This window comes from Fulmarus glacialis, unplaced genomic scaffold (genome assembly GCF_000690835.1).
Source record: "Fulmarus glacialis isolate BGI_N327 unplaced genomic scaffold, ASM69083v1 scaffold1603, whole genome shotgun sequence".
NCBI classification, from domain to species: Eukaryota; Metazoa; Chordata; class Aves; order Procellariiformes; family Procellariidae; genus Fulmarus; species Fulmarus glacialis.
Window position 1 is genome coordinate 44,691 of NW_009203394.1, and position 25,287 is coordinate 69,977.

Here is a 25,287-nt window from a genome sequence, read left to right on the forward strand (position 1 = left end):
AATGGCATAGGGGGCAGAGACTTCCTTGATCCCTGCACTAAACCACCCTTTTTATTACCCCTGATTTCATTACATTACCCTTGACTGATGCAATTAGTTCTGTGCACAACAGCTTGCCCCTGGCTTGAGAAGCCTGGCCAGTGGGGCATTGCTGAGACCTCTGCTGCAGGCTCAAGGCTCTCACACTTGAAGGTGCGGTGAAAAACCAAAGGCAGCGCCTGTACTTTGTCCAAAGCCTCTTGCTAAAAGAATGACCATTTTTTCAGAGGTCAAACCCAGCCCCTTGGGAGGGAGAGGAGAGCAGCACCAGCCATCGGGTTTCCATCCTGTCCCCCTCAGGGGCAACTTTGTGGGTGCAAGTTTATGGCTCCTGTCTGTCCAGGATACATAGCCCCTCTTTGCTTTGCAAACGCACCTGAAAGGTGACTTTCCAGAAGCTGTAAAATTGCTTCGTTTTTGCTTCTGTGAGAAGGCTGGGAGGGCAGGATCATGCAGCTGACTTTATGGGAAGGACCTAGAGCCAAACCATTGCTGCTCAGCATTACTTGAGCAGGGGAGGCAACACGCCTGCCAACCTGAAACACCTGCAGTGCTCCAGGTGGCAGCACTTCTGAAGAGGAAGAACGCACTGGCCTCTTTCTGAAAGAGTTGTCTCCTGAGATGTCTGGAACTAAGCACAGATGACTCAAAATGTTAAAAACCCAGTAGTTTATTTCAAAGTATAAATTTCAGGCTTGTCAGACAAAACCCCACTACAGTTAACACAGACACGCACACTAATCTACAGTACATACAAAAATGGGGAGAGCTTGCAACTGCCCAGTTTAAATTGGACATTAAATCAGTCCTATGTTTTTTTGTATTTACAAGTCCACCCGCAAAACAAAACAAGAAATCAGGTTCTGAGTTTCCTAACAACGATTTTGCACGTTTGACTCCTAATAGCCAATAAATTACTAAAGCTGAACAGGACTCCCCAAACAGCTACTACCCAGTTGTCTTATTTACAGCTATACCCCATTAAATTAAGACAGCACTTCAAACATATATATATGTATGTATGTATATATATATGAAAAAGAAAAAAGAATGCTCAGCCTGCGTAATGACAATGAGAAATAAAGATGCATTGTAACAGGTACTTAGAGGGGATGAAAAGGAAAATTCATTCATTTGCTTTCTCTTAGCTATCCTTATTTTTTTCTTTCTCCCCTCAGAAGGTGTTTGGAAGGGAATACAGATTTTGGTGGCAGGGCTGGCTCAGTGTCATTTGAACTCCTCTCCCTCCAGTGTTTTCATTCAATGCCCACCCCTCTCTAAACCAAGAAATTAAAAAAATATATATTTAATATATCAAGCTTCTATTTAAAAAATCTGGATAGATATTTTTGACTAAATGAAAATACTAAAGAGTTTATAAGAAGGCAGAATCACAGCTTGATTTTGTACAGTGTATGCAATACTCTAATACTGGGGAATGGCTGTTCAGGGAGCAGGAACAGATTTGGCCTGTCCCTACATATAATACAGATTCTAATTTATTGGACATTTAAGACAAACAGCATAAAGGAAGGGCTGAAGTGACTATTTTTGTTACAGTACAAAACAGTGCTCGGATCCTACTATTGGGCCCAATTGTGCTCCCACTGAAGGCACGAGGGGTTTTGCCGTTGTTTTCAAAGGAAGCCAGGTAAGACCCCTTATTTTTACAGGGAAGACACCACAGGCATTTCCAGCGTTGTGCTAAAACCCTTGGGATGGGTGAGCGTCTCAGTGCTTGTGCTCAGGGATCTAACATGGCCAACGGCAGCACAAGTACTTCGAAGGAGCAAAGGCCAAGGCCGGCTGCTACTCCTGGGGAAGCTGGTCAGAGCGTGGAAATAAAGACGGGCTGAGGGGAACCTGCCTCTGCACCCTCACGTTTTCTGAAGCTGCCACTGCAGATACAGTACAGACGCTATGCCTACAAGTCTGCCCCCTTCCTAGCATTTAGTTGTTTGAATTCAGTAAAGCTTTTTTAGACATACACTAAAATAAAGGAGGCTAGTGGAGCCGTGACTAGGAGGAACGCAGTGGAAAGGAATGGCATTTTGCCATCGGCACTCCACAGCAGGGCTCCTCTCCAACTAGAAACTGAACTAACTCAAATTCCTTTCAACCTGGACACCCGGATGCCCTTGTATCACACAGAGAAAACAAACCAAAACTAAAACAAACCGGCAAGTAAATGAGGATGGAAAACACCGCTGTAGAATCAGTGCTGTGTTTGCTAAAACACAGGAACTGGATCCAAGGTGGTACTGCTGAAATGTCACGTACCCAGCGGCAACAGCAAAACACTGTCAGGGACAACTTTATACCAGGGTACTTAAAGTAAGATGAAAAAACTCGCATGAAGTACAGAGAAGAAACTAAAACAAACACTTCCACTTAAAAGCCATATAGAGATTTTTAGCATATTTAAAAGTGGATTATTGGAAGCCTCCAGCAACTAACACTTTTATGAAGGGCCCAGTCTAGAAGCACGGTGCTAACAGACCTCTACTAAATGTTCCCAGATATTTTGGTAATACTTTCAAATAAAGTCTATTAAATGAAATCAATTATTTCTGAATGTTTGTTGCTAGCAGAAATTTAGTTTCTCAATAGTTTTATTGTTTCTGGGAGGTAAAGGATAATAAAATTAACCAGCCACCCCACAACACAGGGAAAAGTGCCATGAGTTAAGGAATTAAGCAATACTCCTGTTTGTTAGCATAAGGGGTGAACACTCACTGCAAGATCTGCTCCACCATGAAAATGATTTCAGAGAAATGGCATAGTTCTCTCTTTGTGTCTCAGCGGTATAAGAAGCAGCTACCTTTAAGGTCTCCAAACTAAGCCAGGCATTTGAAAGTCAAGCCACGCTTTATCACATACTTGCCACCATTACTTGCTTAACATTCTGAAATCGGACCTTTAGCAGCTCTGCTGGATGAAACAAAAGAGAAGTCGGCTTTCACCCCACAGCTGCGATGGCTTCAGTCAACAAACAGCAGCTAGCTTATTTAATCTATTCACAAAAAAATCAACTGCACTCTGCTGTACATAGCTGAAATGGATCTATTAAGCCAGAAGCCAGGTTTTACAATCAGTTCAGTTGAGAACTACATCTTTCTTTAGTAAATGAAGATGAGTCTTCTTTCTCTAAAGAAAAAAAAGCCTCCAAACACAATACCAGACCATCCCTAATAATACCTCCATTGGAGGAAATAAAAAAAAAAAATTCTAACATAGGACTCTCACCCCCTGCCTCTCCCAAGCAAGACAAAGCTAAGAACAATCGTGACCTAAATGCAAGCACAAACTATAGCAAAGCTCATGTATAGTTTGGGCTGGAATCACAATTAAATAAGCAGCATAAGTTCTAGGTTGCACTCTAATATTTATTTTAACTTTCCAACTATAAAACCTCATTGTACTGATACGGCCAACGGCCCTTTGGTACCACCTGAAAGACATTTAAAAAAATTGCCCAAGGAGGACTTGACAGCCATCAACTGGAATGAATTGCTCTAATCTCTAGTACAGAACTGCCTTTGTAAGGACCCAACTTTCCATAAGTAGACTAAATGCATTTTAAGTAATTATTCCTTGAAATAGGCAGACAAAACATTTAATTAAACATAGAAAAATTCAAGGCATTATTGATTATTGGCACCAGTAATACAGGGACAACTGTTATTCAAAGGAAAGGTTACACATCGTTCATACATGAGATTCAGTGTGAACCTTCTCTCACGATACTTGGATTTAGACAGAATTTTCGCTCGCCTAAATCAATAAAACTGCTGTACTTTAAATGCAAGTTTTCATACAGAAAATACTCATTACTCACCTGACAGAAGTGACAATCCCAGCTACATGAAGGAGTGCATGTATAGACAAATAGTATAAACAAAAGTCTACAATGCAGTTTCTGTCACTGATAAAAGTTCTCGAAGGGAACACAAGTAAAGAACCCATAATCTCATAGCGTATTTCACCAGCCATGTTTTGGGATTTAATTTTTCCTGCCCTTTTTCAACCTTGCTTTACATTTTAAAATGTTGGTTTTAAGAAAGAGAGCACTGAAATTAAAAAATGTTATCTTGGCGAAATGTTACATGGTGAAATGGATTTTAAAAAAAAAACAAAACAAAAAACCCCAAAATTCTTTCCCTTCTAAATCCACTGTTTGGTTCTGCTGGGCAGGAATGAGACTGCTGTCCTTGTTCTGAAAAGTGCCAAAATAAAAATCTTACATGTACTTTCTTGTCCAGGTTTGTTACGATTTGGTTCTGCAAAAAGCAAGTTTAACATGCCAACGACAGTGGGGCAGATGCACCAATTTCTTTCCTCAGCTCAGAAGCATCATGAAAGTGTCTATTAACATTTGCAATTGCTCACAAGTTTTAGGCCAGTGCCTAAAATTGTTTCTGAACTGCTGTGGTTGCCTTAGCTTTCTGCAGAGGCGGGCAGGTGACTGGGATAGAGAAGAGGACTGGGAGGCCAACTTCCTATCTTTTTGTACTAACTGAACATCCAAACTGAGTGCAAACAGCTAGAAGCTTTCATGGTGCCACACCACAGAGGTTTCTTCTTTGGCTGAACTGCAGCATACAGCTTTCCCAAAAGAACAGGGAAAGGCTCTGGTGGAAAATACTGTCTGTACACTCTAATAGTCTTCACAGGACAAAAACAACTACTCAAAAATTACAGTGAGGAGAGGGTTGAATGATACTGCAGATAAAAATGAATCCAGCATCAGCGGATGTTACACTTCCTGGTCTTTACAGAAATAGTAATTACTGCAGGCCAGGAAAATGAGCAGCAGTAATGAAAGGCTAAAAGGGTAAAGGGAAAAATAACTCCAAGCAAATAAAAGAACACCACAAGGTATCTGGCTACATTTATTTCTGAAATTATTCTTTAAGGCACAAAATAAATCTAAAAAATAGGGCTGGATGTATGGGGAGAGAGGCAGAGAAGTTATCTGAGCTAGAGAGGTGTGAATGCAGTCTCTACACTCCAGTTTCAGATCTGACCTGGGAACATTCCCACTGTGAGTGGGGGAGGATGGTGAAAGTAGAGGAGCGTTCTTATTTAGGCAAGGTAGGAGGTAGTGGGGTGATTTTTTTTCTCCTACCAGCTCCAAGTTTACACACGTTGGTTCCCTGGCCAGACTCAAGTTCCCTTCCCTCCCCTCAGAGAAGTTCATTACAGTTTGTAAAATAAGACCAGACCACTCAATCTTCCAGTACAAAAGTGAGACCTTGAATCACCCTTCATATCACAGCATGCTCACAGAGCGGTGGGGGGCAAGAGGCAACCCTGTTCTTGCCCTCATGTTAGTGCCTTGGTAGGTATTACAGATGTGTATGTTTTGCTTCAGACAAATTGTAATTTAATATTTTGTTCCCACTCTGAAGCAGAACCCCAGGTATCCAGGCTACCCTTGGATAAAGGGTAGGTAGGTATCTAGGTGGAACAGCTGTCATGGAAGGGAAAATGAAATTTTCAAATGGCCCATGACTTGAGCTATCCAGAAAAAACAGGCTCTCTTGCTGCAGGTGAGACTTTATTTTTCTTTTGGTTCTGAATGCACGTAGTGTATCACACAACTGTCTAAAGTAATCCTGCAGAGAGTGGATTTAAAAGTGAATTTCATGCATGGGATCAACCCCCCCCAAAACCAGGGTAATTCTTGGTAGTAGGACAGGTTTAAAGGCTCCAAGATCTCTAGTTTAACTGCTCTGGGAAGAGATCACATCTGTGGACTGGGGGTCACAGAAAGGTCCAAAACGTCCATAGATGTCCTTAGCCCGGACTGCAAAGTAGTATTTGCTGCCAGACACAAACTGTGTAAGAGTGCATGCCATAGGTAGCGGGAGGGCCTTCACTTCCCCGATCTTCTTCCACTGGGAGGGCATAGTGGCACTCGGGTCCTCGTGGTAGGCGTAGAGATGGTAACTGTCCACAGTGGCACAGCTCCGGTCCACCTCCATGACACTCCATGACAGCACAATACCGTTCTGGCTCTGTACCCGTGCCAGCTTCAGCTGCGGCTTTTGAGGCAGAGAAGTGTTGGCAGCTTCAGGGGGCAGACGTGGTGGCTGTGGTGCCTCAGGGAGTGGGGCAGGATGTACAGGGCGTGGTGGCTCCTAAGCAATGTAAGAGCAGTAAGGGAAAGGTCAGAGCTTACAGCAGTGGAAGGAGGCTTTAATTCATCACTCCCCAAGCAAACGGAAGCAAATGAGCCTGCAATCACCCAACCATCACAACTCTTAAGTCCTGTGTGCAGAGAGCACACAGGCAAGAGAGCAGCAGCAAAGCTTGAGAAGGGGTGGGCCCAAGGATGCCGTAAGTTCTTATTATTCGCATATAAATCCCTAGCTGTACAGATGACCATTGTTCACACTGTGCCCTTTACCAAGACTGAGCAGGCAGGTTCACACTGACTTTGAGCTAATCTACACTTGAGCTGCTGTTCCCACATTACCCAAAACACCCCAGGCAGTGGATTAAGCTGACAACTCAGCTTAACAGGCTGAGTTCTGTTCTCAACAGGCAGGTTTTCAGTCACAAAAGGAAGAATGGGTAACGGTGCCACATGGATTTTTATCACCTTAAATTGATCACAAAAGCTCAGCCTCAGTTTCCAGAAAATTTTGAAATAAGTGCACAAATGTGGCTTTCCACTGATTTTTTTATACCACAGAAACAGTCCTAGGTCTCTCATTTATGTTAGTTAAGATGAATTTAGGAATGTGGTTACAATGAGTACAAAATTTTGTTACTCTTCAAGCCAGGGGCCTTTCAGGTTGGAATCTGGGGTAGTTTTTGTCATCTTAAGTGTTCTGTGTGATACTGGCTTGATTTATTTTCATTATTTATCACTGGAGAATGCATGAAGGTGTCTAGATTGGAAGAATGGTGAGCCACCTTGTTGGCAATATATTACCGTTTCAGGACATCACAAGTGATGTGACTGCCCAACAGTGAGCATGCAGGCAATGTATTTGGTTCAGTCTCAACAACAAAATTGTATGAGTCAGAGTAAATTCTCAAATACTTACAAAAAGGGGTTTGAGGTGATGCAGAAGTAATCACTCCCAACAGTGATTAAAAAAACCCTCTGAAATTTGGGAGTTGGCAACCTTGAGAATCTTGTCTATACCTTGTCCTCCTACCTCAGTTTTGCAAACAGCTGTACTGAGAAACTGGTCATCCAATTCGTAGCCAAACCATGATTAAACTTTTTAGTGGCAGTTCTTCTGTACCCTTGACGCCACAAGTCACCTGCAGACAATTCATGCACCATTTTTCAATATGTGCTACTGGTGATCTGGAGAACTCTGGGGTAAGCTAACAGATCGCATAGCTTTTACCATTCTTGGCAAAAGTTGCTGTAGGTGATAGGGTGGTGCTATGCACGTGAACTGGCTGCAAAGTGTCTACAAGGGATTTCATTATTCTGCAGTTCACACTAAGAAGCAATCTGAAAGACATTAATGCAGAGACAAGCCTGTAAATTGCATTAAGTAATTTCAAAAGGACTACTCACAGCATGCACTTGGGGTGGTCGATGATGCACTGTAAGCTGAGGTGCTCCAGATCCAAGAGCTAGTCCGTTGTTCACAACATATGCAGTTGTTTGAGGCATTCGTACTGTCATACCTGTAAGAAGCACAGTGAATACTTTGAGTATTCAGTACTTAAAATCAGCTAAACAGAACACTGGAAGACCAACTCCTTGGTGCAGTTGGATGACACCAGATTTCAAACTGACACACTCTCCTCGAACTGCCAGCAGACTGATGAAGTACTGCACAACAACAAAACAACCTCCCATCCCCTGAAGCTGTAAAAGTGAAAGAGAGCAAGTGCTTATGTCTGCAGAGGGGACAGAATGATGTTTTAATAATTTGTAGCATGAAATAAATGGATGGGGAGGGAAAGTGTGGGAGATACAGGGAGCTTAAGTATGAAAAGAAAAATTACATCACTTTGGGATTCAGAAAGAAAAAGACAAATGCTGCTGCAGCAGAATATCCACTCAGTATTCAAATGCCAGAAGGTTGGGCTGTGGATGGCACCAAACCCAAAAAAGATAAGCCACTGTCCAAGAAGACTGTCCTCCCTCACAGAATGGACACCATGATGGATGTTACAGGCATTACCATTTCATTCATTCCCACAACAAACAGATCTGACTGGCAGGAAAAAACTAGGTAATTTTATAGCCTTGTAGAGAATATCCAGAACTCTTGCAAACTACCAAGTTTTCATTCATTTATACTACATCTCACTCTCTTAAGTAACATTTTGCCTGTTTATTGTTGGAACATGTATGTTCTGTGAGCTCAAAGCTTTTACTCATTGTTATGGGTTGCCCAGGGTGTCCCTCCATCTCTGGCTAGAAATAAAAGATCTGGGGCAATCTCCACCACCTCCTAACTCCACCCTTGTGTGAGATCTAAGCATTTTAATACTCCAGAAGAGAAGCTCGCAGAGCAACACATCAGGAAACCACAGCTATTGTATGGTAATTTCTTCTCTATATAACAGTCATCAAGCTATTATCATAGGTGATGAGTGTCAGAAGTCTATGTAATCTGTGAGTCTGAGGCAGGAAGCTCAGAGTGCTCAGTTCAGCTCAAAGTGCTGAACTCTAGGTAGCTGCTTCACATCTTTTTCCTACTGGCACATCTATCTAAGAAGCTAACGAAGCTGTGCAAACTCCTGTAGGATAAACCTGAACTGGCTGTTTCTCATCTATGAGAATCCAATCAGATATGCTGTTCTAGCATGACTGTGATTCTATCTCAGGAAATTACAATAATCTGAAGAAATGTGTTCATAAGATAAAAGGTACAAATTTAGCATTATTTTAGGTAGGCATACTACTTAGCTGAGGTAGAAGTACAAAACTACAATTTGCAGAACACTTTGGATGAGTTCTCACAGTTAATCTTTCAAAGATAAAGTGCGGAGATCTTACTTCTGAAGCGTTTGCAGTACTGATGCTAAAGACTGTTTCAATGATAATATAAACCAATAAACATCAGTAGCAGCATTTCTGAAAGCTGTATGACAAAGATGGTGAAAAATGTAGAATGGACTAAAAGATGAAAACTCATGACAGCTAAAAGCAATCAAGCAGCATGATTGCTTTTTTGTTAACAATATGTGAAACCTCTCTATCCGGTATGCAAATATAAAGCCTTGAAATAATCTGTATTCTAACTAAACTGGTCTTTTATCTACTCAGGCTAACCATCTGGCTTCCTTGTCCTGAGGTACAGGGAGTGCACAATGCTATGGAGGAACCGTCATTTTTCTTACGTCTTATGTAGCTTGTTAGACAATAGTACTGTATAATACGCAGACATACTTTTCAAGCCAGAGTAACAGAACTGCCTCTAACAGAATCACAGAAAGTCCAGGTTTGAAGGGACCTCTGGAGATGATCTGGCCCAACCTTCTGTTGAAAGAATGCTCTTAAGATTAGGTTATTCACGGTCTGGTCAAGCTGAATCTTAATTATTTTTGTGGAAACCTGCCTTGATTTCTGAGAATTTGTAAGCAGACAACTGAAGGATAAGCATTCATTGTATCACTGGACCATCAGGTCAGAAGCACAATTGCACAGAGATCTGTTTTTGGATGACCTTGTCTGAAAAACATATGAATTCCTTACCTCATGGAGTTCTCCTAGAAAAGGCCTTAAAATAGCATATTACCTATTATATGTTCTTCAACAACACATTAATTGTCTTGCATGTCTAACACCAAAAGGTATTCTGTAGATATTAATACTAGTGATGTGTATTTTTTCATAATAACTGCTCTACGAAGATTCTGACAAAAACATGTATTTTATATTTTGGTACAAAAAAAAAGAAAATACTATTAAAATAATTAACATAAGTGAATGCACAGTTAACTACTCAAAACTCCTTCCAAAACAACAGGTAGATCACACATGTCTAACTTGTAGCTAAGGATAATGATGAAGAAAAGTGTGGGCTGAGGTTACCTTGCCTTTTATGGCCTTTTGCCAACAGGAACACAAAATGCAGACACGCCCCTCAAAAAATACTGCTGGTCAGAAGAACCTGAACTCAAATGCACATGGCACAAGAAGTTTAAGCAATATGAACAAGTACTCTGAAAAGGACAGCAATTTCCTCACACCCCGACATTTCATAGAGATAGTTCACGAACTGTCTGATCAACTTCTGTTTAGCTAGCACAGCTGTTTTTTCACAGACTACGGCAATGCAGCTGAATCCAGTCGTAAGAGATACTTAGAATTAAATTGCTACAAACAAACATGGATATTCTGCTTTCCAACAACTATCATTTCAGCACAATGAATCAATTATTTCTGCACAAACCTACATAGGTACAGTCTTACATGGCTCAAGCACGCAATGTTCTGAGTCTGGCTTATACAGATGGTGTCTAAAAAAATCACTACCTGGATATCACAAAAGTAAGCTCATACTCAGTGCACTAGAACAGGGAAATTTATGTTTAACATAACGGTGTTAAAATAACCATAGTGTAGAAATTGTGGGGAGCTAAAATAAAGCAGTTAAGATCCACCACTTCATAACAAAATATAAACTATCATTTAACTTTAAGGTCTTTATTTTTGGCATCTACTACTCATTTCAGAAAATGAGTTTACTGCTATGGGAAGATACCAGTTACATGTTTGCAAAGTCAAGATGAACTCGCTGACATCTCTAGTCAAGGAAACTCAAGCATGCATCAATTTCTGATACATTTGGTGAGAAATTTCATCTGTCCAGGCCTAGAGAAAATAAGAAAATTTGCTGGGCACAGGACATCAGAGATTGTTAAGGAATTACATCAGGATGCCTGATATAAATGTAACTTTTAGACAGGAAATCAAACATGATTTACTACATATTTCTATATTTTAATCTTACTCCATAGTAACAAAATGGTCTCTAACTAACTTTCTACAAAACAGTGGTGTTCATCACATTACCTTCTGCTACCTTGTAAAGTATTGGACATGTCATCCAGAGATGCTTAATTGGCAAAGCCAGTGCCTGAGATGACTTAAATCCAGTTTTTCCTCATTCGCATAGCTGCAGGGGGAATGATTTCTTCATAGCCTAAGACTTTCTCAAGTCTGTAAGCTGGGGAAAAAACCCTTACCTCTGTAATTTGAACTAGTATTGTAAGAAAACCAAACAACAAGCCCAAAACAAAAAACCAAACCCCACATCCATCAGCTAGAACATATCAAACTGTGTCGTGCTAAAATGTGCATGGAAGAAAGCATCCCCTACCTCCAGCCTGTGGGTTGACTGGCCTTAAGCCTGGGCTTGGCATGACAGCTCCTCTTACAGGATTCTGAGCCGGTGGTGCAGGAAGAGTGGTATAGACCACCTGGTGGTTAGCAGGGGCTCTTGGTATAGGAAGTTTTGCAGCAGTTTGAGTCACTGGCCGATGAGTTACATTCACTGTTGTCGGAGCTGGAAAAAGACAAACAGACCACAACCTAGAATGGAATTCCACGACATTAAGCTGATATGCCTATTCCAGAGTACATACCTCCTTTGGAAAACTGACTTATGTGAGCCATGCAAAATAAAAACTGTCTCTGTGAAATTCTATCTGCTTTTGATAATGCAAGAGAAGAGAAAACAGCCTAAACAAACAGTAATTTTCACCTGAAATAATAATGCCAATATATATACAAATTCCAAACAGAAAAGATAAATGTAATACCCCCCCCAAAAATAAAAAAAGAAGAAGGTCCTGAATGTAAGCACAGCTGTGGAGAATATAAAACCCACCACCAAAGAGTGTGTAGAACAGATCAGTCATAAGACAATTCCAATGCCAACAAAATGCCTTCAAAAACCATCTACAGAAGAAGAGAGTAAAATAAAGAAAAAAAAAGAGGAACTATGTTTCTTTATGTTAGAAAGAAAAGGGGGGGGAGGGGAGGGGAAATCACACTGCAGACAAAATAACATTTAACTAGGGATGGAACTTCTATGTCAGCCTTGCCATTCACTCTGCCAAAAGGATTAATTGCCAAGTGCAATCCCTAGCAGGATTTCTTCCTCTCCATGGAATTAATTTGATCCTGAATTCTTTCCAAACCAACAGGACTATCTTTCCCTTTCACTTAATCAGTTTTAAAAAAAAAGTTATGGGAAACAGCCTAGAAGGGACGATTAAGAAGTGACACAAACACTGTGAATATTCATCTGAGAAGATTAGCACAATGTAGAATGCGCAGGAGTCTAGTTTAAGAAAAAAAGCAGTCACTGCATTCACATAAGGATATAAAATGAAGTTACCTGTAGGTAATACATGTATGGTGGTCTGGGAAGGTCCACTTGTTGGCACACCTGTCTGCTGCACAGGGTTTGGCTGCAAAGGCTGCAAAGGCTGCAAGGGTCGAGCCAAGGGCTGGGTGGATATGCTCAATCCTGTAACAGGTGTCTGGTTCGGCTTCTTGCCATCTGCTTTAAACCAAAATAAAGTTATAGACAATAGCAAACAGAAATTAGAACATCACAGAGTTTTTAAATCTTTCTTTCCCCCCTGTCATTCACAGATTAGCAAAGAATATTTCCTAGCATGACATTTCTTGGATCTTTTCATTCTGCAGACAAAACTGTAGAAAATTCATTCAATTCCCCTCACTTTCATCATCTCAATCTTTTCCCCCTCCCAAACTCCGTAATGTTTCATTCTATCATCATGAAGTCTGCGTATTTCAGCATAATTTGGAAACCTGAATTTAATGGAACACTGTGCCAAAGTCTTTAAAAGTTTCTATTAAAAAAACGAATAGCCTAAAACCTTAAAAAGGCCTAAATACTGCTGTATTCAATTTGTTTCAAAAAACTGATAGAGCTCTCTAAATCTTGTCTACCCTTGTTGCTTACATCCTTTTGTTATTTGCTGACTCCTTCCTCTGTTCAAACTGTTAGTCAGCCCTGTTTTTTGCTGTTTTGAATTTTCATGCTATTTTCTTAAAAAAGGGGAATTGCTTTATTATTTATAGAAAACTTTAAAAAGAGAATTTAGTTGTTTTCTCACATTGACACCCTCCTCAACATGACTTACTGACTTGTGAGAAGTGACATATAGTGTCTGCATCTGTAGTTTACTACAGCAATGTTTTTTCCTGCTTTAGTTTATTTGTGACAACATAAAATATTTATCTGAGTGCAAGTCTGTGTGTAATCAAGCCTGTGCACAAGTTGCATAAAGAAGAATTGAGAAGCTTTTGCCTGGATATTTCAGCTAGATTAGAGTAGTAGTGGGCAGAGAAGGCACCACCAAAAACTAAAAAACACAAGATAAAAGAGTAGGTTTTAAGGGCACTCATTCAAAAAAGATTTGCGCTAATAAAATTGTACATGCAGCAGCCACTAATTTAGTAAAAGAGCGCACAATATAAAAATAAAAAATACATTAATACATATTTTACTCTTGAAAAAACATATCAACAATATATTGAAGAACACATTTAGAAACTATCAATTAAGTATACTAACTACATTTCAAAGCATTAAGAACAGGGTTAATGGTAATGTAGCTCAAAACGTTGGGTTTTTTAGCAGTTGGAGACTATTTTGATGGTCTCACTGAGCTGTCTTTAACACCAGCTACTAACAGCTTGAAGTAGCAGTACCCTTCACAAACTGCTGTATGATAAATTAAATACAATTCTGTCTTTCTGTAGACTGAACAGCTGATCTACTTCACTGAAGCTATTTGACGAAAATAATAATTTTCTTTTCTTTCTTTTTTCAAAGTCTACAAAAGGAGCAGTAAAGGGATGCTCATTTTGAAAACAAAAGGTGAGATGTTTCCTGCTCTTTCATCAACTAACAGGTTTTGTAATTATTCAAGCTTCTTTTATTTTCCACGAGTGTGAGAGACTTCCCAGTATTCAACAAATTATTTGACTCTGAAGAGATTCCTACAGAGATGCATACACCTGTTTACTGTGAATATGTGCAGACTGATGCACATTTCAACTGCCATTGGATAATTTAAGTGATGCAAGTGCATTCCGAGTCATGACCTAGAGAAGACGTGCTCGTGATCCAACTAGTAAAAACCCTGACACACTACTGCTGTAAAAATGTAGTTCAAGTAAAAATGACAGTCTGGACAAATGTGAGGGCTTTTTTGGTTTTGGTTTTAATCTCACGCGGAAGCAAGCTCATTTGCCCCTGATAAATCAAAGCCCTGTGGAGATCCTAGTTGTCTGATAAAATAAAGAAGAGAGGAAATGCAAATCTAGGCTGTATTGGGTGAGTGTTTCCACAGCGTGACGGTAATACTTTTTTCCTTCCTACATGGAACGCTATTTGAATGCAAACTGCTGTATGTAAAAAAGGGGTTGGAAGTTAGAGACACATGTTTCTGTGTAAATAAAGGAGTGGGGTTTCAAAATGCCCAACCAACAGCTGATGAAGGACAGCTACTCTGTTTTGTAGGAGTATTATGTCCAAACCCAGTGGCTCAAGCACATGATTAGAGGCCCTAGTCACTATAAAAAAAAACCCCCAAAACAAACAACCAAAAAACAACCAAAAATCCCCCACCCTCAAACCCATGATTAGCCCTTAAAAATAATGCACAGGGTTTTGTCTATCTACCATGACTGAAGACTGGGCTTGATGACAGTCTATACAGGTGTGGTCTTCCATAACCCAATACATAAACTCTAATTTCAGTTTTACAACCTCACAAAATAAACCCCCTAAAAATTCCATAGTTCTTAACCTAAAGTTTAAGTCTAATTTACCCTATATGCATACTTTGGTATACAGTATTACAGATACTAATTTTAATTATTGATCCAAATGCAAACGTCATTGGAAAAAGGAAGGGATGGAGAGTAAATTACATGAGCAAGTTTAAAAATCTACCACAATGTTAAAATTTACTCTCAACCCGAATCTTTAGTCAACCAACAAGGACACACATTGTAGTTGTATACTACCAAAATAGCGTAACTTTCTTTCCTAGTTGTACCAGGAGAGATTTAAAGGGAAGCACATAACAGACATCTCTCTCCAGACATTAACAACTATTTAAATACCTTTTATAAGTAACAGAATTAGGTTTACCTAGTATGTGGGTGACAGTGCTTTAAATAAAATAATGAGGATCTTGAGTGTTCTTGGGAACACTATATAGGTGTTGCTCTTCTATTTGCATTAGTACTGAACTGATATTCCAGCATACTGCAGTAAACACCATAATGCTGGAGGTACTTTCTATCCTGAGGTTGCAGACCAATAAATCTAGAACAAAATAAAACTTGCTCCACATTTGCTGTAAACAAAGTTCAGTGGAAAAAATATTTGGCCAAAGGTATATACATGCTTATGATTATGCAAAAGCTGTCAGAAGTGTATTTTTCCTCTGTTTAATGTGAATGTTATTATCACAACACGTGAATTATTTCCCAAGAAACTTGCTCAAAATCCTAGAGGTGTGTTTTCACTGCATGGTGAAACTCAATCTTTTATTAGGGTTTTAGTCCATACATTTTCTACAGCTTATATCAAAAATACTGACTCCTCACAAACTCTAAACATAAACTAATCTGCAAGGCTGCAGACTATCAGTGAGAGTCTGGCTTCTGCTTTGCAGTGAAGAGACACACAGGAGCTAACCCCGCCTGAAAGTACTTAGAGAAGCATTCTTATAGTTGCACATACAACCATAGTGTTGATCTTTTATGGTAATTGGGAGGTGAAGACACGCTTTATGCAATCAGGGAGGAAAAAACTCTCTGAAAAATGTTACTTTTGATAGAAAAAGTTTAGCTGAAATACATTACAATACTGTGACATACTACTTTAAAACATACCATAAATCCATTTAGATCTGTTGGTGCCTTTTACAGAGTATTAAATAGGACCGGGTAGCTTAACCTTACCTGACAGAGTTCCACAGTCCCAGTGCAACCATCTTTTTTATCTTTTTGAGAACTAACCCTCAGAAGAGATGACAGTGGTAAAAACTTGATTCCCTATGCTATTCTGACATTCACCTAAGCCATTCACAGAATCATCAAAACCCTGGCTGCAAAGGACCTCTGGTGGCCCTGTAGTCCAACCTCTTGCTGAAGCTGGACTGCCACCAACACTAAATCAAATGAGTTGCAGTTTTGCCCAGCTGAATCTTGAGAACATTCAAGAGTGGAGTTTCTACCATCCCTCTGTGCTGCACTACCTTCCTACTGTGATTTCTTTTCCCCTCAAGATCAACCTGAACCTCCTGAACTTGTAGTTCATGGCCACAGCCCCTTGATATATCATCTGGCACTTCTGAGAAGAGTTGTGCTCCATCATCTTTGTAACTATCCTCCAAGTAGTTGTAGGCTGCTATTACATTATCCCTCCGTTTGCTCTTTGCCAAACATGCCATGGTCTGTCGATCTCTTCTCACGGGTCATGTACTCCAGGCCCCTGCCATCCTGACACCATCTATTGGGCCCTCTCCAGTGCTACCACAACTCTTCTGAACTCAAGGAAAGGGGAGCTAAAACTGGACACTGTATTTCAGGTGTGGTCCCACTAGTGTCAATGTGGGGGGAATATTAACTTAAATTTAAATGAGAACACACTGTTGGCTCATACTCAATCCAGTGTCCACCACATATCCTCTGCTGATAAAAGAACCAGACTGTCAGCTATCTGAATTGCATAATGCTTCTCTAATACTTGAGTACCACATGAACTCCTTTTGGTGGTAACATTACATTTCTCCCTCACTGAAAGAAATGCTACCACATGCCAGTATGATTTTCTGCATTTGTGTAATGCAAATACAGAGCAAGTCAGAATATTAAGAATGTACGTGTAGAACTTGAACGCACTAGCTAGAGAGATAGCTACTGAGGTTGTTTAGAGGAATCAAACTCCTGGGTGGCTGGACTTCAGAATGCAGCGCAGGAGCATGCATTTAAAGACCACGCAGAATTAAAATTTTATCTCTAATAGTAGAAATACCAATTTTTCAGTTAAGATGACAGTGCAATACATAGACTTAAGTACAGACTTTTATTACTTCTCTGAAATACTATAATTCTTCGCTAATCCAATGCTAATTATAATTAGACCTGCCTAGAGTTACACAAGATCTATTAAAAAAATGTATTCTTTTAAAAGATGAAGTGCATCCACACTGCCAAAGGATGTAAGAGCACAACTATATTTACTCTAATCTTGGCATACAGTCCTAAACCAAAGAACAGATCTGCATTTGGTATCTAAACTCTTGCACACAACAAAACAAAAAGATTAGAAGCTGTAATCATCTAATGCCTGAATACCAACTGTACAATTAAAAAGTCTTTAATTAGTCAGTAAACAGAAAAGTGAAATACATCTAGAAAAACTTTCCAAAATATAATAAAGAATTCAAACATCTCAAATTATTCCACAAGCCTAACAGATTTAAGCATAGACAGCAACATTGCTCAAATTAAGGGAAAGGTAAAAATCTTAAAGACTGTTCTACAGTAAGTAGAATTCCTTTTATTTCATGCCTATCAGAATTCTTTAACAGTCCTGTTTAACTGAAACACCAAGGAATAAAATACACTAAGCAGAAACAGGAGTTTATTCCTTTCTATCATTCAAGGGATGAAATAATACTTGTAGCTTAATTATCCCTGCAACTAGCAAAATCTTTTTTACCTACCTTGAGAAGAGCCATCATCCTCTTCATCCAGTGTAAGATCAATGACACCTCCTGAATCGCCTCCTGTGACCTTCCCGCTCTGAAAGACAAAACTCCTTCATTTTGCAAAAGCAAATCCAGGGAACACACGTGGAAAAGGGATACGAATTGAACATTGAGAAGGAGAGGTCTCAGAATTGATGCAGTGATTAGAAAGGAACTGATGAAGTGAGCAGGATGAGGAAATTTCAGACAAATTTCCCAGAACTTGAAAAACAGGCAATAACCAAATGACTGTACTGCGGTAGCAACTATTGAAGTATTTTTAGCTTTGTAAGGAGTAAAAAAACCCTGGTGACCAGTAGCATATTGTTATTTTACAGATAAATAATTAACAATTTGGTGTTATAGAGTATCTTTCAGTTACGACTCTTAATATTTTAATCCGGTTGTAATCTGTGCTTTCCTCTGTAGCAGTATAACCTTTTGACAGAACAGTCACCAGGACAATATATTACTTATCTTGAGACAGCTTGGCCTATGTGCCTATAAAGAAATTGACTTCACAGTAAGAAAAAGAGAAAGTTACACTGGAACCTGCATGGTTATAAAACATGTCATCAAAAGCCATCAGAAAACTCCAATTGTATCCAGCTTTTAAAAGTAATTTCATTACTGTATTTTTATCCATTATCACAAATTTTAGCATTCTATTATTGTACATATGAAGCCATTTGTAACCATTTCTTTAGAGAGGATAAAGGGATCTTTTAAGCTATTGTGAAAGCTAAATGTTATAAAAAAAACTAGAGGACATGAAACAAAATTTATCTTCTGGATCAATTGCTGTCCCTTGGCTGTTCAGACTGGAGGGATCACCAATGTTTTCCTTTAGGTGATGGAAAAAATACTGGGGGAGGTCCTATATATTTCTGTGTTTTTAAATATACTTTCTAGAAAAAAAATCTTGAATGATGTCAATTTCTAGTTCTTTAAACTTGCTGCAAAAATCAGGGGTTTTTTTTGTTTTGTAGAAGAGATGATCGTTTATTGTTGGACTGAATTGCTACTGATTTATGGATTAGAGTAAAACACACAGACAAAGGGTTTGGAAAGCAACATAATTATCAAAATCTCTGAACAATTAACATGGAAGAAAGCATAAGAGTTATCGGCCCAACATGGCCTGTACAAATGCCAACATGATAAATCCTAGGAAGATGAGAGATTTTTCTGTGTAGTCTGATGGGGACAGAAGCAAAAAGCCTAAGCATTGAGATTATCTGCTCTATGACCTTTCATTCGGGTAAAACTAAGCCTTTAAGGAGGTCCTAAAGACAATTCTCATATAGGCAAGGAGAGGGAAAAGAGGTATGGTATGATTACTAAATGCAAACAAAAGCTGTGTCCAAATTATCGGTCACTGAATTTGGAGTGCCTGACATGACTGATCTCTTCATTATGCATTATTACAACCCGATTTCTTCTTAAGTTCTGATGCTGCCACTGATGAAATTCTGCTAATAACCTACACGATAGACAATTTAAGTAAGAAATACCTAACTGCTTATGTTCACAGGTGATAGAAGAGACCTCTGTACGGACTTTATCTTTGCTATACATTGAGAAACATCTGTCAGATTTATTAACCATGGAATTCCTGTTGAGCAATTTTGATTTCAAAGAGTTTCCAGCTCCAGTTTTCTTAGTATGATGAGCTAATTTACCCACTTGAAGCTTAAGATAAAAGGCACATTCAAATAATCAATGATTACTTGATTACCATAAAGTCAAGAGGAATTTCATTCCAATTTGATAATATTCCCAGTCAACGATGTGTATTTTGAACTATGGAGCTCTCTGCCAGCAGAGAGCAGATTGAAAAATGGAGGGGGAGAGTTATAAGGAACTGGAGAAAGAAAAAATGAACATTAGGCTATTAATTTCTCCCCACTATAAAATACATTAGTCTGAAGTAATTTCCTGTCAATTCTTCCTCTGGCAAGGAAATCTAAATTCTTAGAAAAATACTATGTATGAGAGCTAACTGTTTTGAAGCCCTACTTAACTGTGCCAGTCAAGAAAGTTCTTTGAATTTCCAAGTCAGCAAGTGTCACTTGCATGCATTTTTTATTTTGGTGTGTCTGGAAAGCCAAAATCTTAAGTTAGTTAAAGAGGCAACTATTAAATCAGCCAACAAGGTCTCATACCTGCACTTCTCAGGAGGAAAGACCTTCTTGTAGTTAGCCATACTATTCAAGGTTTTCTATTGAACAACCACCGTGGTAGCAATCTCCTCAACAGGAACTACCCATAAGTAGGTTAGGTTCTTTCCACAACCCACACTAGAAGTTGCAGATCTGCAGGGCAGCATTTTGCGTGGTGCTCTGTGGTACATCCCCCAGTCCTGGTTCCAGGGCAAACACTTTAGCTACTCCAAGAAGATGGTGTACGCCACACACAGCACACCCTGAAGTCCTGACTCCCCAACTAGATTCCGCTAGTTCACCGACCCTGCATCTCCCTTGAATGAAATTTGGAGGTACAGGAAAATTTTAAGGAAACTTGAAACACTGAAAATGCTGCACATTGTGTTTGCTGCCTAGGGGGGTATGGTGTAGGAGTGTTGTCACTTACCACCTGAATGGTTAAGACCTACAAATGGAACCATTTGAAATCATCCCTGCCAAAAGCAAGTAATAAATGGTTTTCAGAAAATCCTGTGCCCAACCAATCAAGAAAATAAAAACACCCCTTTTGAGTATCATGACTATTTTACTCAGAAATTCTCTCAGAGAAATTTGTGTTGCTACAAGGACTTGTGAAAACTCCGGTTTACAAAAGAGCTATGTTTGAGGAACGGCTAGAGAGAAACAACTGCTATTGCGTCTGTAAATAGAAGGGAGTGGGATTCTGAGGAGGAGAATGCCATGTCACACATCAGAAATGGAGATTTGGACATGCTGCTCTGAGCAAAATCAGAAACCAGCTTAAGGCGGCTTGCTGCCCTGATGAAGGCAAAAGGAAGCCTGACATTGGACTTTCAGTCATGTATGAAAACCGTCACATTTATGTCAAAAATTGAAATAAGAGAACAGGTCTTTCAGCTCCCAATATTAGATTTCAGCAAGCATTTGGGCAGAAACTGCTAACACAGAAAAGTGTTGGCAAAGTCAAGGCATTCTGGTCTGCTATCTGTTTTCAGCTTTCTCCAAACACAGGAAGCCAAGAACCTGAACCCACTTCAGCTGATCTCTGCAGAAGAGCAAGATGATGCAATCATTAACACCTTTTCATCAGTACAGTCACACTAGTGAAATAATTAAAACCATTTAATGAGAACCCGAAACATATGCCAGGTGCTTTAGTTCACATATTCCCTAGCAAGTCTGAATAACAGAAGATTCAGTCACCTTAGAATATCAAATAAGATGGAACAGAAACAAAATAACCATAGTAATGTGAAGTAATCTCTACCTACTTAAAGATCACAGTTACAGAAAAACCAAAGCAAACAAAACCACAACCCCCAAAACCACCATTTCATGATTTGTCAGAACCAGAGCACCAGTCTCCAAACACCTGAAGTGGCACTTAAATCTGATTGTTTACAACAGCACCTGGGTAGTTTCCAGTAATCAACAGAAAAAAGTTTACACTGAGATTTAAAATAAATGTAAACTGCCAAACTCCCTTTTCCATCCTTCTTAATAGCTTACATATGTTAATGTATATGCCTTTAAACTCCAAGTAAGTGGAAATCCTCCAAAATACTGTCATTCACACTGCCATTTTGGACCTGTTTTATCCATAGCTGATGAGGTAACTTTGTACAACCTGGAAGTATAACATCACAAACTGGTTAATCACAACTGTATCTGAGCTGCCTTAGTTTAAATCTTTCTCTGCTTTCACATAGCAGCCAGCAGTATAACAATTTTAACTTAACACAAAACAATGCAACGAAAAAATTATATTAAAAATGAAATTAAAAATTAAACCAACAAATCCTACTCTGAAACGCCAGTTTTAAAGATAAACATGAAAAAAATTTTTAGGAAGAAAGCAAGAAAAATACAAGACTTCATCTTCTTCCTGACTTCATAATTTTAATAGAGTCACACCTTTATTCTTCATCTGGTCGGTGAACTTCCATTACGATATTCTGCATAAAAACAATGTGTTCTGTAACGGAACATTTCATACTTAAGTCTAATGTAGATGCAGCCCAAGAAAATGCACACAACTTGGAGTTGAAAAGCGTAACACTAGGGGAAGTGGGGGAAGAGGACGGCAAGGTATGATTAAGAGCAGAAACAAAGGTGAAAAAAGGAAGCAGGAGGAAGAAAAAAGGCAGCACGGGAGAAGAGAATTACAAACCAAGCACCATCCGAGCACGCACCACCCCAAATACGGAAGGATGGTGCGAGTGTATTGTAATGCTACTCCGCTATTCTCATTCAGTGTTGTGCGCTTTTCCTGAAACAGCCAGCCAAGAAGGCGGCACTTCGCATTTACAATCTTGATCTGTTTTGAAAAGTGTTTTCTTTAAAGAAAATCTTGTCAAATTGCAGGCCCTCTGCCCCAGCTTCTTCAGTTTGCAGAGTCATGTCCACACCTACTGCATTTACCCATATATAACTATCCCTGGGGTCTGCTTGCATGCCAAATGCCCCAGGCAAGCATCTAACTTGGTAAGTGGAAAAGAAGGAAAAGTATTTAATGCCAAACACATAACTTGTGAAAGCAGCAACTGAAAGACCCTAGAAGAGCAGCAAAACCAAGAGTACATCCTCATCCCTTTCAAATATCTGAGTGAAACCTGGTAAGTCCTGAAACAGAGGCTAAGTCATAACCTTCTCTAAACACCACTTAATTAGTTAAGTGTAAACTGCTTTATAGTGCATATGGAAGATAAAATAATGAAAAGTATGTATAAAATGAATGCAACTGTTCAGATTTGTGCATTTTTCTCACTTAAATTCTTAGAAATTGGTATTTCTAGTGTTCTGCTAGCTGCAAGACTTTTGCTGAAAAGTGATCTATAATTTTTTTTACCATGAAAACTACTAGAAACAGACCTTGCTTTAATTTCTTACATAAAATGTCTATTGATATTACAGTAATTACACTTTAATTCAGGGTTTTCTACAAAGGATTGGTAAAAGTGACCTATACGCAGAATTTCATGCATTTTCCACTGCATATACCATGACAACATAACATCTGTTTTCTTCCAATCCCACAAAAGTCTTTTTAACAATTAAAGAAAGTACTGAGAAATAGACGTACTGGCAGAAAAAGATAGACTTGTGAGCAGAAGTGCTAGGAAAAAACAGCAATAATACAGTTTTCCTTGAGGAAGAAAAAAACTATACAGTCACTTTCTATAACCAACGCCATATGTATATTATAGAAATTTTAAAAAGAAGTATAATAGGAAGAGAGTCCTTAGAGGTAATAAAAATCCTGGAACTTGTTAAAAATGCATAAATACAGTGAACAGAGTCACCTGAATCTGAAGTCACAATTAAGATTTGCAATAAAAGCAATGTAAACACTTCACAATTAAGAACTTCCTTCCTTCTTTTGGAAGACTGTCATTATATCCCGTATGTCATCCACTGCAATATCTAATAATTGACCTCACACTAGTCAATAGTAAATTAATGAAGGGAAATCAGACATGAATCAGCCTTGCAATAAAATGAAGGGCTGCCTCTGGTGTTGAAGTGATTCTGAAGCAGCTTCCTCATCTGCCTCTGGAAGAGTAGGGACATTGAGACAGGCTGCTACCTTATGTGCTATGCTCTGTTTTTCCACAGGCTGAGACCGTTTCACACTGCTGTAAAACACACTGTGGTGGGAGAAAGAATATCATCCTAGCTTTGCTATCCAGCAACTTTGCAGCACTGCTGCAAATTAGGTTGATTCATCATTTTTAATTTTGAAAAGAAAAAGAAAAAAGGGGCTGGGGCAGGATGGGGAAGAAAAAAGCTATTCCAATTCCATGAGGAAAACAAACACAAGGAAGGAGACTGAATTTAAAGACTAAAGCACATACGACAGACATGATGTTGAGAAAAGGAGGCATCTTCCACCATAACTACAATTGTGAAATTTAACACAGTAGTAGTTAGAACATCACAGCATATATATGTCAATGGCAAACTACTGAAGAAAACTGGGAAAGAAATCTCTAAAACTCAAATTGAACAGAAAACGTTACCTGTTACATCATTTTATGTAACTGCACACATACACACACCAACATGCACATGTATTGTACCACTTGAAAAACAAAAGGTAAATGTTGGTATTTTGAAGAAAGTTCTAAACTTCTCTATTCATAAATGATATATATGATTAAAAAAAGGTTTTGGTATTATATAACGCCATGGTTCAATTCATCACATAGCGGTAACGAAGCCATTCATTGTAATGCCACCTGCTTTTCATAAAGAAACATTTCAGTATGTAAAAGTGAAAAATAAAGGGGGGAAAAAAAATGCAACAACAAAAAAATACAGCACAAAATAAAAATTAATTCCAGGGTAGTAAAGATCAAAATTCTGAAGATTATGTGTGGCACACTGACACAGTGCAGAAAATTTTATTATTAACAGCTTCTACAGTAACAAAACAGAAAAAATCTGGGGGTTGTAAAACAGACAATCCATGAAGTATCACACCACCACAATCACACACGACGCACCAAGGCGTTATATAATAGCAAAATCAATCTTAAATTATGGGGAACGATGTTAAAAATATGTTCTGGGAACGGGGTGCGCGTGGGGAGGATGGTGATACTGTGTTTGTATGCATAATTATGAGGCCTATATTAATTTTTTAGTCATCCATATACAGAACTACAGATTTCACGCACAGTCTAAGCAGCCGTGGAAATTATTTTTTTTAATAAATTTTTGAGCATATTTCAGTCACTAACTGCTTCAGTGTCAGACTTATCATTCCTTAACAGTTATTTTTTCCAATACAGTAACTTCTACAAAATTGAAGTAATTATTCCAGCCTTGCAAAGCTGTCATGAAAATTTATTTGACCAGGTACTAAATGTGTTTGTCATATCTTACCAAGATAAAAATGAAAATGACAGTGCAATAAAGTCAGCAGTTTACTGAGATCACACTTTGCACAAATAGAATTTCACAGGGCTGCAATACATGTTTTGATAGTGTGTGGTTGCATACTTGTATAATACTCAAACACTATTAATAGACATTTTACGTATTGCATGTACAAGATCGCTGTGTTCCCCTTACCCTTAAGCGGTACTCTGCAACACTTCCTACAGAACAAGAACAATGCAAGCATAGAAAAAATGAATAACCAGTCTTAGTAACCCTTATGTATTATATACCCTCTCATTTCTTTGGTGCTGTCGTGGTTTAACCCCAGCCGGCAACTGAGCACCACATAGCCACTCACTCACTCCCCCTGCTCCGGTGGGATGGGGGAGAGAATCAGAAGAATAGAAGTGAAAAAAAACCTCATGGGTTGAGATAAGAACAGTTTAATAATTGAAAT

General features: G+C 38.9%; 1 protein-coding gene across 1 annotated transcript; it reads right to left on the minus strand.

Moving 5' to 3' along the window:
• Positions 1-5,540: 5,540 nt before the first annotated feature.
• Positions 5,541-17,836, minus strand: LOC104074475 (activating transcription factor 7-interacting protein 1-like; the record flags this gene model as incomplete). Its single annotated transcript, XM_009574608.1, has 5 exons — positions 5,541-6,182; positions 7,586-7,698; positions 11,352-11,537; positions 12,375-12,539; positions 17,758-17,836. Coding segments are annotated over 5 exons (960 nt in total), but the record flags the coding sequence as incomplete, so codon positions are not given.
• Positions 17,837-25,287: the final 7,451 nt, after the last annotated feature.